Genomic DNA, 16,885 nt, shown 5'->3' on the forward strand with positions numbered 1-16,885 from the left:
TTAACTTTCCTTTTTATAATAATTTGAAAGCTTTTGTTTTATTCATACTGATTTTTTTAATACTTTTTGTTTAATGTACACGAAAATCAACAGTTTAATTTACAACAACTGCATAACCTTTTTATATAAAATTGCTTACAATGGCTGGATGACAAATTGATACTACACCGTCTAAGATTACAAAGTTATTTCCCCCATAAAAGAACTCTTTTGCGTTGCCACAAACATTTTTGTGCAAAGTCGAAAGTGTCTGATTGGTAAACTGACTTTCTGAAAAAAAAGAAGCTATGGATCCCCTTTTCTTGGCTTACAGTTATTACAGAAGGAAGAAGTATGAACAGTGTACAGAAATTTGTACACAATTGTTGGAGAAAAATCCATATGATCAGGTATTTCTTTTGAAAGAGAATGTTAAACTCTCTCATATTCATAATCATGGTCCGTAATAGCTTGTTCGGCTATACCATGATAGTGAAAATTAATCATATTTTTAACTATGTTTTTATGGGTTATTGTAGTTAATGGTAGAAATTAACTAAAGTTGGTGTAGAATTTGTATAATTATTCGAAATTAAAATCACTTTGATTTTTAGGCTTCATGGACTTTAAAGACAAGAGCGTTAACAGGTCAAGTATATGTGGATGAAGTGGACGTTGATGAGGAGGGTATTGCTGAGATGGTGATGGATGACAATACTATCGCTCAGGTTTCCCGACCAGGAACTTCACTTAAACAGCCAGGGACTGGTCGAGGGGCCCCAAGCCAGGGAGTCAGGTGTGAAAGAATTAATTGATTTGCTTTATGTGTTTATTATGTGTCTTTGGAAGAAAATAAACCATGTTTTATAAGGATAGGGATGTCCAAAAGAACCAGCCACTAATCACTGTATGAATAAAAAGATTTCTGTGTCTAGGGTGATTATAAAATACTATGCAGATTTTTCAATCCATCACTATTTATATACATTCAAATTAGCTTTACATTGGAAAATTGAAAGTTAAAAAAAAATGTGTTATCACATACCTGTTAACCTTTCAAAGCTGCTATGTGGGAGAATCTCCCCCTTACCAACTTGGCTAAGGGGGAGATTTTGCGTAAACGACGTTTTTTCCACGTGAAATGCAAATATATATTAAAGATACTGTTAGATACCTTATTTTACCATTGTAATTAATGCATTTGCAATCATTTTAAATTTCATTATTTCTATGACTACCAGTGTGCAATTACAGCTTGTGTTGCTGTACAAGTTCAGAAAACTATTATTTTGTTTGCATGGTACAATACAAGAAGTCAATAGTGCCACTTTTTACATTAAGTCTTTCTATTGTTCAGTATTGAACCATCACTGCATGCTGACATCTAGGGTAAACACAGAAAATTTAGTTTGCCTATTTTGAATTTGCAGTGAAACCCAGTTAAGAAAATACCACAAAATAATATTCATTAAAATTATTTTTTGCCTTATATATAGGATAGATTTTTAATTCACAAAACAATTTTAACATGTATTTCTCCAGTATCATTTAAAAATGATCTCTGTTGTAATGTCTATAGCATCCCTGTAATTCATAGTACCGGTACTATAAACTTTAAAAAATCTTGTGAAATGCTTTTACACTTTTTCCTCGAGCTTCACTTTATTGGTAGCTTGTATAAACACTCAGTGTTCCAAACTCATTTTGATTTTTACCGACCGTGCTGGCCAGAAAGAATTAGTCACGACTCACTGCACGTAGCTTGGGTGCTTTACCTGTGCACCTGTTAAGTGACACCACTGGCTGTTATTGTTTTCTTTGGTGTTACAGAGTAAAATCAAGATGTTTTAAGCTTTCACTTATTTTTTATAAGGCCTATGCATAACCAAATACGTAACTGATTTAAGTCAAAATCGGAAGTAATTGTAAAAAGTAATCTGGGCTATAACATGTCATACTATGATCACGGTAGATAGTACTTGGATGGATTTTGATATATTCAAACTACACTGCAGCTTTTTTAGTTCAAAATCAGAGAAAAACCCGCAGTGGATGTTGAAATTTGCATGTAAAGATTCAGAATTGGGGCGTGGGGGGATGGGGAAGACAAATACGATTGCGGGAGAAATTTGTCTCCCGCGCGGGAGATAGGTTGGATGCGGGAGATCTTAGATTTTTAGGCTGTTTTGCGGGAGTCTCCCGCGCAATGCGGGAGGGTTAACAGGTATGTTATCAGAGTTACATCTTTAAATAGCTCCATTTTGTATTGATGGTTGATTTTAGTAAAACTGATTCAGAAAATTGTTCGGAATTTTAGTTCTTTATCTTTATGCTTCAGTATTATAATTTTAAGCTTTTTTGTTCTTAAACTACTTTCGATTAATACCAAACATTTAGACATTCTTAGTACTGAATAACATGATAGCAATTGCTTTGTTTAGGCCCATGTCTCAATCTGGTCGGCCCCTATCTGGCTTTGTGAGGCCAAGCACACAGGGAGGGAGACCAGGCACCATGGAAAAGGCCATAATGACCCCACGGACTGCCCACACAGCCCGGCCGGTCACCAGCGCCTCTGGACGTTACGTTAGACTAGGGACGGTAAGGCTTCTTCAGTGTGTGGTTGTTTAAGGTAAGGTTTGCGGTTACAGGGAGATAACTCCCACAATTTCACTGTGACGTAACACCAACTACCCTTTATTTCAGTTATGACGTCAAAATTTATATGATGTCATAATTGATTTCAGTTTTTTTTAGTTCGCGGGTTTTTTTAGTTTCAATGAAAAAATAAGAGGACACAAGCATTTTATCAATTTCCACGAAAACGAAATCCGCATCATATGGTTTTGAATAGTGTTTTAGAAACATCAGATTACACATATTCTAAGATACGTTTTTCCTGAAATCGGTGGACTTGGAAAGGTTTCAAATAAGATGTTTTCGTGTACATAATAGTAGTCCAAAATTAAGACTTTTGTTGCATTTTATTCTATTTTTAGATAGTTCATCAGAAATTAATAAAAGTGAATCGTGATATTAATAGTGATATTATTTTCGAACATTTTTAGCATAAATAACCCCCATAATAGTCACATATAAAATGTACATATTTTCACGAAATTGTTTACATTTCATCAAAATGAAAATTGGAAATCATGAACTTTGACCTTTTGTAGTTATAAAACGGGATGGGCAAAATTCATTTCAATTTCATGAGAAAAAAGACTTTAGTATAGTGAACAAAATGGTAAGTACATTTGGTACAACCTCTAAAAAATGCAAGCCGCAAACCTTACCTTAATTAAGGGAACTGTCTTACCAGAATATGCATTGAATATTTATTGAATGAACTCAAAACACTTTAATACTTAAATGATCAAGTTTGTTCATTTCAGTATACATCCAATTCCTACTGATAAACTGATACTTATGTGATTTTTATTAGAAAAAAGTTTCACCAATCATGTACAGCTGCCTGATGTTATTTAGGGATAATTATTTCCGTAGGTGATAGCTGATATTGCGCAGTTAATTAGAAGATAATGTTTTCTATGATTGTTTTCAGGCTTCCATGCTTTCCACTCCTGATGGTCCTTTTATCAACCTGGCCAGGCTAAATTTTACAAAATATGCAGCCAGACCAAATTTAGCCAAAGCTTTGTTTGAATATATATTTCATCATGAGAATGATGTGCGAAATGTAAGTTATATTTAATTTTCATTGCATACAAAGTAAGTTTTAGCTGAAACATGCTTTGAAGAAAAGAATACCTGTACATTAATTAAACTACGAAGCATATATATATATATATATATATTTCCATAGAACCTCATCATCAAAATCTGATAATTAATATCTTACCTATTTAGGCATTAGAGCTTGCTGCTCTTGCCACAGAGGCATGTCAGTTCAAAGACTGGTGGTGGAAGGTACAGCTGGCCAAGTGTTATTACAGGTGTGTACATATACTGCTCACTTAATAGGTAAAATTAAGTAGTATGAATTATACTCTAGAAAGTACATTTTCTATGGCTTATGTAATTTGATTTCCTCTTCATTAAGTGAAAATACATACTGCACTAATTATCATTTTCTTTCATCTATTGGAGTATTTTATTCATGTCTCTGGGGTCATCTATTACACATTTGGTAAAATTTAGCATACAATATTCAATGTTACTTGATATTCAATATTCCGTGAAGATACAGAATACTAGCATGCATTTGATTTGAAAATGATAGAAAAAAGGGATTTTTTAGGGGGGAATCAACTTTTTAAAATATAAGAGTGATTTTTGTTTTTATAAATTGCAATCTATTTGAAATCAAACATGCGGGTCAGTAGTCTGAAACTAAACTTATGGCATTACAGAGATAGATACATATACAATATTGACCAGGCTTGGGGCGAATTACATTGTAAAGTAATGCATTACATTACCTTTACTTCATGAATTTGGGCATTAAATTACCATTACTGTATTTTCTTGAAGTAATGCATTACATTACCATTACATGAGTAAAGTAATGCATAACCATTACCATTACTTTGTTATAAAAAAGTAAAGCTAATAAAGAGTTTTTGCAAATGTTTCAAATATAAAACACTCTTTAACATACCTACAGGTTCATGCTCAGTATCAGGTTCAAATTCAATGACTATACAAGAGTCATTCTTTATTTGCTCAATATTTAATCATCTTGTGGCATTATGAACAACATATTACATAAGTAAAATGATATTTATAGACATTTGGCATGATACAATGTAGGATACGAAGTAGAGACGCAGAATTACGTGCATAACAAAAAACAATTTATGGAATAATGTTGGGGTTATCAAAAGCTAAATAGAGATATTTACCCAGATTACACAAATCTTTATAATTTTGGACACTTAATTGTATTAATTCTGAAACATATGGTTCTTCCCAGTTATATTTCTTAAGATACTGTATTTGAATCGTATTTCTTTCTACTGAGGACACTTAAAGACAAAAGATTGCTGTTGCACTTTATGATTGAAGTTTCAAAGGGTTCATCTTTTAACTGCATCCTGTTAATTTGAAAATCTTCCCAGCAATACTAGATAAATGTTTTACAGGAGCAGTCGAAGCTTGGACTGAAAAGTACTGTTTGACGATCTTTATCTTAGGATATATTAAGTGTTAAGTGCAATAAAAGGAAAAATACATGAATCTTGTATTTTCTATCAGTCCAAACTAATGTACAGTGTACTTAATATACAAGAGAGAGAGAGAGAGAGAGAGAGAGAGAGAGAGAGAGAGAGAGAGAGAGAGAGAGAGAGATACTATATGTCATATAGTCATAAAAAGAAGAAGTAATGGGGTGTTGAGGACCCTTAATTTCACTACATGTAATATCAAAAACATATTTTGTATGATCTTAAAAATTGTGGGGGGAAAACACAAATTCTCAAATAGTGAATGTTATATTTATCAGACTTGGAATGTACCGAGATGCAGAGAAGCAGTTGAAGTCGTCCCTGAAGCAGCAGGACCATGTAGACACTTACCTGTACCTGTGTAAGGTGTACTGTCGGCTCGACCAGCCCCTTACTGCCATAGAGGTCTTCAAACAGGGGCTGGAAAAGTTCCAGGGGGAGACCACTCTCATGACAGGAATAGCAAGGATTTATGAGGTGTGTTTTGCTTGTAAAAAGTTTATGAATAATTGTGTTACTGTGGAATCATCATTGTACGTGGGGGACCAATGTTCGTGGTTTCATGGGTAACCCTTGCCGACAAATCTACATCCCTTCAAACATTTATTAAAATTTTCCCAAACTTTTTACCAATGAAATCATGTCCCCAGAAACCATGAACAAAATTGGCTACCCACGAACATTGTCCCCCACGAAAAAAAATGATTCCCTAGTACCTTAAGGTTTCTCCTCCCTCGATGTTTTTATGGTTTAATCTGTGTAATTTTTGTTTAAATTTGATGATTAATATGCAAACAATCAAATTGAAGTTAAATATTGGTATGTTGCAAATATTTTGTTCATGCTGTAGGAGCTAACACAGGTACACTATCAGGACAGTTATAGCAACGACTGCTCTCTTATCAAACATCAAATTTATTTTAACAAATTTCGATATAATAAAGCAATTTTTAAAAGAAATTAATTGCAATCCTTTATTTTAAGTATTTTAACATTTTAAAGCCATTCAAAAATTGCCAGTATGAAAGCTATCACATTTACAGTGCATTTTGATATGATTTTTCAACCATGAATAAGTACAGTTTAGCAACATAAAATGTCTATAACTTTTGAAATAATGGTTCAAACTCACTGAAAATTGGTACATTTGTAATTCATTATATATCCTATCGAAATCTGCAAAGAAATGTTTACCTTGCCTGGTAAATATTATGAATTGTGGTCTCTGTCAAGTTTGCCTATATACGGTTTTATCAGTTTTTCATTGAATTCAGCGATTACCCTCTATGAATTGTAAAACATTGGTGTCATTTCACTTTACATAGCTTAAAATGTGTTAAACACGAGTATAAATCAAGAAATATTGGCAAAACTATGCACCACATAACACTATTATTATAAACGATAACGGTAATATATTCCGGAATGCTCACAATGACGTCACACGACAATCGAAATACCTTAAGATAGATACTTTGTAAGAATGATACTTGCAGCTCTTCAAAATTTGTTAATCATTCTGCAATCTCACAGGTCTTTTTTTTGGGGGGGGGGGGGGGGGGGATGAGTAGGAAGATTGATCAGAATCAACATTATTAATGTTATTCTTTCTTCGTTTGATTTTAGGACTAGTCATATGATATAATTTAATATTGAATGAGATATTTCTTACTTGCAGGGTATGAATGATATGGATAATGCAGTCAAGTTTTATAAGGATGTTCTGTACTATGACAGTATGTATGTGGAAGCTATTGCCTGTATTGCCACAAACCACTTCTACACAGACCAACCAGAAGTGGCACTCAAATTTTATAGGTAAGTTCAGAATTTTTTAAAAATTTATTCCATGAGTTAATTACAAACCAGTGTATCTGAAAAATCTCAGTCTTATGCCATTGTCAAAACTTTAATTTGATGGCAAATTTTCACTTGAAAAAAAAAGAATGTCAGGCTTATAGTTGAGTGGGATAAAAGGATACTTTTTCTAGCCTTCAGCACATATACCACCTCCCACCCAAACTGTTCCTTTTTTCAGTTGGTTAATATTACCATTCTAAGTCAAATTTTCCCACTGGTGTATAAAGCATAAAAAATAATATGTACTGATAAATACCAGTAGGTTTTGATGTAATTTGTAAATAGCTTAATGATATTGACAATATATGAATCATTTATTCTATATCAGAATAAGTGGTATGAATTATACTCAGAAATAAATAACACACTTGTTTGTGCATTTGTTTGCTGGTCGTTTAACATGCAATTTGAATCATTCAAGAGCAGATAACTCTGTCATGCTTACTCTTCTGTCGAGCATCTCTATGCTTCATTCAGTTCAGGAAGTACAAGAGAATTAAATTTAAATAACTTTGTGATATTGTTTGAAAGGGAAAATAAAAATATTCCCATGAGAAATTAGAAGATAGTGATCAGATCGTGGTAGGTGGGACGTCTCTGTCAGTGTAGATAGAGGGCAAAGCGGGAGGGCACTGGTTCTAGCTTTGAAAATTTAATCCGGATTAGGCCAACATCTACATTACAAAAGAGGGCCCAGTTCTGATTGAAAGACCTAGCATAGTGAAGAGGGGGGACTCATTACTTATGGTCGATGTCATGTTGATAGAGAGATAGGTGCAGGCAATTAATGATCGACCTTCCTGGAAGGAGGAACAATACATGAAAAGTTTATGAATTCCGCACTGGAGTTTGGAAAATGGAATGAGAATAAATACTCATGGAAAGGGCCAACGCCTGAACAGTCAATCAAAATTAATTGAAAGTTATTTTTTTATTTCCCTTGTTTGGCAAATCTGTAGGAAACTACATTATTTGTATTCCTTTTGTGCTCGTTGGTCATTGTTTACCTAATAAGGAAATGACCTCCTAGTATTCCTTATTTCAATGGATTCAATCTTAGCGCATTGACAATGACCCTTCTTGGATACAGAAGATGGTGCCTTTTGTATCAAAGGTCTAAGCAGACAAAAAGTCATCCTTTTAAACTTGACAGTCTTATTCCAAATTAGGAGATTCTGCAGGGGACAAATAAATAATATTATTAGCTGCAGGTAAAGATAGCAAACCATGACATGAATCAGACAGTGAGTATTGATGAGACGTCCAATCAGATGGTGGCGTGACAATGACAGAAATACAGAGATTTGTCCACTGTATCTGCAGCCAGTGACAGTGATGAGGGATGAGTCACCTTTAACAAATACTGCATTGTTTCAAGGACCTGCATTGACAACCATTTATCTTTTTTTCATGGGTAGTCCTAGGGATAAAGAAAATGTCACCAAAGTTATATTAAAATATTAATAAACTATGAACACTTAATTGTGGGGGAAAAAGTCATTTGGAAAGCTTTAAAGATATTAATGATTTGCTTGAGATGAAGTTATTTGGTAATAAAATGCAAATAAAGACAATTTATTTTGCTGCAATAAGCTTTATTGCAATTGGTGAAATTGTAGACAAAACAAAAGATTAAGAAAATATGCTAGCTTTGTTTCATAAATACCAGTAAAGTAATTTTGAAGATTATGTATGTATTAGTATAGTGCTTAAATGTTATGCATAAATGTAATTTAGAAGCAAGAATAGATTTCCTCATCCAGTATGTGGCTCAAACTACAGCAAAAATGTAAATGTTGAAAAAATAAGTTTGTTGCATGCATAAAATTAGACTTAAATCAATATTGTTTCCTATGCAGTGTCTCCTCACATGTTGATATAAGGAAAAGAAAACACAAAAACAAATTGCCTCAGAGCATTTAAAGGGGGCTTCTTCTGTAATTAAGGATATGTATATGTTATGAGATACCTGGTATCATTCCTTGCCTGGCCGATCATGCATGTAATTTTTCCTCTGGTGTAGGTTATCAGCGATGCAAATGAGAGCAATGTGAGATACAAATGTGTCAAAGGATTCAGTTATGTGAGCCTCATCTATTCAGTATTAATAAAGGCACTGCCACACGCCAACAGATGACAAAGCATTCTAACTAGGATGTATCGACTGTTTTTAGTGAAGCTGTTGAACAACCAGATGTCGCCATGAACTTTGAGCTCCACATTCAGATTTTTTGTATTACCTGTTCATGTCATGCTACTTAAAACTGATCTCATGATTTTGCAACTATCTTCAATCTTTTAGTAATGAATAAATCAATGTCCTTGACAGCTATGCGGGTCAAGGTCTTATTTATTGAAAGATTACAAGGATTTGGTTAAGTTTTAGGAATAATTTGCTTCATTGGAATTGATTTTTTCATAGAATTTATTGCACTGGACTTGTTAAAAGATTATTACATGAGAATTTGACACTTATACATTAAGGCCTATAATATTCTGTAACTAAAGGATTTTTAATGGTAATGTTTACTGGTAATAATTTTTAAGACAACATGTTTAAAAAATTACTGCATCCATTTTATGCAAAAAATAACTAAGTAGATAAAAGTGTTTTAGGATGTGGTATTTTCAACTTTTTCTGTGTGGCCTCAGTGTGTTTAGGTATAAAATATTAGGTGTTAAGTATATTTTTGTTTGTTTAGATATATGAGTCATTAGCTTGGGGATCTATGTGGGTTGTTTTGTTTGACAAACTGGTTTCAATGCTTGCATACCATATATAGCTGTGCACTAGAAAGTGTGATTTTAAAAAATGTATAAAAATGTGGGGGAGTTTGCCTGTACTTTATGTGCTTTGAATATTGCACTCTTTTTTATTGAGATGATGGAGCTTTTTCAGTCTAGAAGTTTGCAAGATTTTACATGAGAGAATTGTAGTCCATGTAAATGTTACACAAAGTTATGATATATTAACGACTTTATAGGAACATTGAATTGCAAATCAACTGATTTAATTTGTATGAGATAACAAAAGATGAACTCTACCAATGTATTTAATGATGTTTAACAAAGTTGTGTATAAATCAGTCCAATGAAAACAAAAAAAGTTTACAGTGAAAAAAATCCTACCCAGAATTATTGTGTAACAAACTGTTTGTCAGATACTAGTATTTTAAACTTCCTTTGTACTCACTTAGAATAAGCTCCACCCTGTAGAGCTAGAAATCATTGATATAACCAATAATCAATTAGTTGCATCTTTACATTGCAGGCGTTTACTACAGATGGGAGTGTATAATGCTGAACTGTTCAATAACCTTGGCCTATGCTGCTTCTATGCTCAGCAGTATGACATGACCTTGACCTGCTTTGAGAGAGCATTGTCTTTAGCAGAAGAGGTCACCTTGTCTGAAGTTTGGTACAATATAGGACATGTAGCATTGGTAGGTCATATAGACACAGGATGTTACTTACAATCCAATGGCACTGATATATGGCACAAATATATATCTTTATATTTCAATATTTTCATATATATTTGAATAAGTTTGCATCAGTGGAAAACAAACCACAGGATCTAGGGATAAGTTATAGTTTTGGACCACTTTTTGGGAGTAAAGACCAGTTAAATTGCAGAAATACTTTAGCTAAAGGGTATTTACGACAGTTAAATTCTTTGAAATAGAAAACTCATACTCTTATACTTGGTGTTGTGTTCTCTCTTTAATTTTTGTCCTTGAGTAGTATGTAAAAGTCAGTCAGTGTAACTCCATAATACTTGGTATATATTATCAATCTGTGACCTTTACAAACCCCAAGGTTATCAATACAATAAAACATATTTAATGAAGACTGATATCTTAAAGATTTGGCTTTTTAGCTCACACGAGTTCAGTGAAATTTCTTAATGAGCGAAACCAAACTTAGCACAAAGCTTTGTTGAAACCTTGTCAATATCTATTTAAAAATTTGAGATTTGTTCATTGTTTTTTAATATGCAATGATGAATTTTAATGCAATTTATAGTTAAGCACTTGCTTAATTACACTTTGTCAACCTCATTAGATTAAACTGCAAACAAACAAGCAACATTATAGAAATTTGATTAAGGCAGATATGTTCATTAGTGCAATCACATACTGATATTTAAAAGAAGGATTTTTACTGCTTTTTTATTGAGATATGCACCATAGATCTTAAGTTAACGGTAAACAGTTAAAGGAGATGTATTGATGCCATAGGTTAAATTGACCACAATTAAGAGATTAATGTACCATACAATGAATTAGAATATCGTACATTCTACTGGTATATGATTTATACATAGATAAATAACAATTTACACATACATTGAAGAATGAGTCTTTGTGCATAAAATTATTTTCATTTATTTGTAATGTAGACAAGAATATGGTGTTTTATCATTGATAAGAGATCAAGGTGAGCTACATCTTAGAAGTAGGAGTTTAAAGATGCCATAAAGCTTTCCGAGTTTGTTTTACCATTGAGTTTTCTGTTCTTTACAGGGTATTGGCGACATGACACTAGCTTATCAAGCCTTCAGGTTAACCTTAGCCAATAATAACGATCATGCTGAGGCGTATAATAATCTCGGCGTCCTTGAACTTAGGAAAGGCCATGTAGAGATGGTAAGTGACAGATGAAGTATACAATACTAAGATAAACCCTGCCTGGGTATTATTTTCAGAAACTCTTATATATTCCTCAATTTCACAATTTACAGAAATCTGTTCAATGTACACAATATGTACAGTGTATTGAATGTATATGAACCTTTAAACTTATACTGGTAGTTTTGGGACAGTATCAAACTAGATGCTTGATTTTACTTTCAATTTTTCAGAAGCAAAATTAAAATAATGAACACGTGAAGAACTAAAAATGTAATAACACTGAAGGAGAATTTTGCATATGAATTTTGAACTAAGATTCAAAACTTTTAATTTATGATTGCTTAGAGTATAACTGTTTTATTAAAGTCCCTGTAATACATAATGTAGTAGTTTTTTAGGCTACTTTGTGTATACATATTGCACAAATTATAGTAAATCAGGTATGATAGGAATTATAGGTAAAGATTGAGGCTTTCTAAGAAATAAAAATAACTTGATATACATGTATCCTCATACCTATCTTGGGTCACTTGATCCTAATTTATTTTAATAGCAGCTGTTACATTTTGCAGAAAAAAAGATAGACATGTATAACTTGAAATACAGGTTTTTTTCAGCATGACGTTATAACTTGAAGTGTGATTTTGTTATTGTAGTATGTCTTTAAGTGTGAAGAATTTGCGGCCCACTTCACCACAAATATTTGTGGCCCATACTTTCCTAATACCCATCAAAGTGGAACACAATCTCATAAATAAAGCATTCTGTTTAACGCATGTTGTTTACAAAGAATTTAATAAATGTATGTACCGTAAGTAAAAAGTATGTAGCAGTTGTGAGTGACCTTACAGGCTCTTTGTTTCATTGTGACAGCCTTTGATGTGACCCGTTGTTCTTTCCACAAATATTTAATGGGGACAGCCCTCATCATTTTATCATCACACACAAAGTGGGGAAATTCATATCAATTTACAAGAGTTCTTTTGTTTGGAATTAAATCAAATGATGGAGACTTGAGATGATTATTAAATTTTGATGAGCATTTCACATGTCACCTGAGATTTTCATCGCACAAAGAGGATTAATTTCACCTGCTCCATCTCAGTTATAATATATGTGTGTAGTAAATAATCTATATATTGATTGAAAAAAAAAGAAGCTTGCCAAACTTTTCCTTACAAAGGATCAAGAAACACAAATACTTAAGGAGCAAAACCCCATTATCATTTGTTGAGAGTGTTTACAATGAACAATAAAGATAGAATGACACATTTGTATGTGGTTGCAACCAGGCCATCTCTAGCCTTGTGTCTTTGCCTGTTTGACACAAAGGGTGAAATTTCACAAACTGACAACCATTAGAATTAATGGCCACTCCAATCATATGCCTCATTACACCCCAGGTAAACCTCTGTGTGGATCAAGTTTTCTCTGAAAATGTCAGGTCACCCTTTTTTCCAAATAATGAAACTAGTATGCTTGAAAGTGGGATATCAAATGTAGATGTATCATTCGTTCATTCATTTTCTTGACATAAGCTGACAAGTTTTCATACACAATATTTGAGACTACCAGAATATGTCCGTTGACCTTATGTGACACATTGTGACCCTTAAGATTGACAGAGCATATATCAGTCTGATTTACCTCATAAACAGACATTAAAGCACAAATGGCTGTATTTTTATTAATCATCATTCAATCATTCAAGCTTTTATGAATGAAATCTGTGTTTATTGAAGGATGTCCTGTTTACATGTTGTACAGTAACACTTGTTATTGCACAGTCCTATGGACCTGTTTAGATTTACTGTACTGTATCCGTCATTCATTTAATCATTATAACAATTTGGTAACAATAAGAATAATGAATTCACAGTAAACATGTTTTCTTCCATGTGACTACTATAAGCTGAAATAAAGAACTTTCTTTGGAAACCTAATATTATTAGATTGAAAATTAAAAGTTCTATGTGAAATAAAAAATATAAATTTGATAAGATTTAAACTCTACTGGATTGATAATTTATTGGCTATATACTGAGTACATATCATTAAATTGGTTTATCTAAGTTCATTATAAATGGAAAAGTTTATTAGTGTTTGTTAAAAAGAAATTTTGGGGTTTCCAGAAAACTTCACTATATCTGTGTTCATACTAAACAAGTTTTACTGTATCAACATGCACCTCACTTAAAATTTGCCTTGAAAAAAAAGGCTCTATGTTAATGTATTTGATTCTTTTGCAGGCTAGAGCATTTTTCCAAGCAGCACTGGGTTTGGCCCCACATATGTACGAGCCCCACTATAACTGGGCCGCCCTAGCAGATCAGGTACGTGTGCACCATGGTGCACCCCTCCCTCTGTTGCCTCCTCTGTTTCTGTCCCCCTCCCCCAGTGAAGATCTCTTCCCTCACTATTCTTGGACCTATTTATTTATCAGCCTTTAACTTTTTTGATTTTTCATGAAAAATGTGCTTTCCTGTACCTCTTCTTTTTTATTAACCCTCGAATTTCCACAAGGGCACTTGATTATATATTTTTTTTAATTCAGTTTAAGAAGTCATCTGGTGCCTATTGTTTCTTCTTATATCAAAATTTCTTCCATTTTTGATGTTTTTTTATTAACTTTTCTACCCTGCTCTTTTCTTTCAATCATTAAATCTTTCCCATTCAATGCTTCATTATTTTTTTCCGCTACTGCTACTTTTGTTACACAATACCTCATCATATGCTTCTTTATGGAAGTTAAACAGCATAAGTTGAGTTGAGGCAATCAAATAATAGCTAAAGTATATGTAAAACAATATTTTTTGGTTAAAAAACTGACCTTACACATATTCTTTTATGAAGATACTAGGTGACTAATAATTAGAGTAATTAGGGATTCCAGTTGGTCATTTATATAAGTTAATGCTAACAAAAAGCTGAATAACTCAAATAACTTTAATCATATTAAACTATTATCAGTGCGCAATCATCACAATCTGTTAAGCCATGTCCATTTTCATTTACAAATCAAATTGTAAGGGTTATTTCAGCCGTTAAAACCTAAAAAGACGAGGAACAAATGTAAGTTTTTGATGGGACTCTGTTTAGATTAGATTAGCCTGTGATGGTATCCATTGTAAACAAATTTAATTAAAGGGATCATTGAGCATTCGATGGAATGACTAGAGATAAGCAAGTAGGGATTTAATAGCTTTTTTTTACCAAATTAATGAAAGGTCCCCTCAGAAATACTGGCATTGACGACAATTACCTAGGTAATCAAAGTTGATGACCGTTATTGGAAACACTGTAAGGACGAACAAGCTTTGGTTACAAGACAACAAGACCTAACATCTGGAAAAACCATTTGTGTGCTAGATAGGAAGAAAAAGCAATGATTTTTTACATTTTATTGACTTATTTTTCTACTTTTTAATATTTACAGTATGGTAATACAAAATGACCCAAGTTTTTCATATAGCACAGAAGTATAGTGAACATGTCGTAACAGTACAAGTCATACAAATATATGATATATATATAGTTTAAACAAAACATCAATGTTACAGTTAAAGATTAATGGAGTATACTTAACAGTGTTAATTAGAGTGGTCCTAGTTAAGTAGATGTCAAAAATAAAAGGAAGATTGCTCCTTCTATCATCTTCTGAATCAGACTTTTTCTCATTATCAGTGTATTATGATTAATCTTTATGAAAATAAACATTTTGGAAGGAAGATTTATTATACTATGAACTAGCAGGAAGACTATCAAATGTTTGGAACATTGAAAAATGATTGACATTATGCAATTCTTAAATATATTTCAGCTTGGAGACCTTCAAAGCAGTTACAATGCTGCGAAAAGGGCAGTTGATGCATTCCCAAATCACGTGGATTCAAAGGAACTTCTGAAACAGCTAAAGCACCACTTCTCCCTGCTCTAAAGAACAATACAAAGCGATAATTAATTTACGTGATTTAATTTATTAATATATTGACATCCAAGTGGAAACAATGTCTGTGATACCTGCAAATAAATGAATATCTTATAGCTGCATATTTAGATAGCAAGATGGCCCAGTCTACTTCTGTATTTAATTCTAAAAAATTTTATATTTTTTTGCCATTTTTACCATTCATATGCCGTAAGTATCGCATAGCACCCTAACTCCGTCACTACCCTAACTCCGTCACTTTCGGGAAACTCCTCGCCGTTTGAAATCAAGTGCGACTATGACGTCATTTTTTGCATGTCAAAAATCTTCAATCAAATGTCAACAATTTACAACGGTTAAATTTAAGAATGTGTTCAAACATAACAAAATTACACCCTGTTCATTTTATGCAACAATAATTGCGTGAAATCAGCTAACACCTTTTTACGGGTGCACTAAAATAACGATATTTCTGAAATGCGGGCCTATTTGATTATTTACTGTGGTCAGTCATTTTAAGAGAGGTCAAGATGAAACATTTCACATGTAATTTATTTTTTATTACGGTTATTGATACATTTTTTTCAGTCCGCAATAGCGTTTATGCACTACACTGATGATAACGTCAAATCGCTCATGCCGTAATTTTTGCCTTATACAGGGTTACAGATATATACGGTAATTATAGAATTTGCTACATTTATTAAAAATGTAATGAATAAATAACATAATCATTAATATATTCATTATTGATATGATATATTTGAAACATATAAGGACAGAAATCAAATGACATCCATACATTCTGAAAAGGTCGTTGTGATTGTTGTTACAAGGACCAATTTTTTTTTATTCTGGCGATCATTTCACTTTGATGAAATGATATACAATTTAAATTGTTAACACCGATTTTACTTATTATAACTTGGTCTAGATACAAGTCGAGTTTAAACTAAATTGTTGATGTGTCTTCATTCCCTGGCGTATCATAGATCATGTGGGTGACGGAGTTAGGTTCATAAGTTATGATAGCACGTGTGATAAACGTCGTTTTCAGAGGGCCTATTTGAATAATATTAGGAATATTTTTGTTAATAATTTTATAAATTATAACGTTTCATGTTATATTTAGTGATTGCAAATGATAAAAACCGCAAAAAATAATTTGCAGAGAAACGCGGACTGTTTTCCGCTTATGGTGACGGAGTTTGGGTACTCGGGGATATATATTAAATATGTATTAATTTGTGTTTATCAGTATTTGTTCCGTCCATTTATTTTTGTCTTTGCAAACTTTG

The 16,885-nt window shown here is 32.7% G+C and overlaps 1 protein-coding gene across 1 annotated transcript; it reads left to right on the top strand.

Annotated features, from left to right (window-relative positions):
* The first annotated feature begins 199 nt into the window (after nt 1-199).
* Nucleotides 200-16,857, top strand: LOC128176462 (tetratricopeptide repeat protein 8-like). The gene is made up of 11 exons (XM_052842839.1): nt 200-389; nt 594-775; nt 2,421-2,580; nt 3,545-3,679; nt 3,850-3,935; nt 5,444-5,642; nt 6,844-6,983; nt 10,297-10,468; nt 11,552-11,674; nt 13,909-13,992; nt 15,480-16,857. Exons 1-11 carry the CDS (start codon nt 288-290, stop codon nt 15,594-15,596), a joined length of 1,500 nt encoding a protein of 499 aa, XP_052698799.1. The 5' UTR covers nt 200-287; the 3' UTR covers nt 15,597-16,857.
* The last annotated feature ends 28 nt before the right edge of the window (nt 16,858-16,885 follow it).

The sequence above is a fragment of the Crassostrea angulata genome, chromosome 3 (genome assembly GCF_025612915.1).
Source record: "Crassostrea angulata isolate pt1a10 chromosome 3, ASM2561291v2, whole genome shotgun sequence".
Classification (NCBI taxonomy): domain Eukaryota; kingdom Metazoa; phylum Mollusca; class Bivalvia; order Ostreida; family Ostreidae; genus Magallana; species Magallana angulata.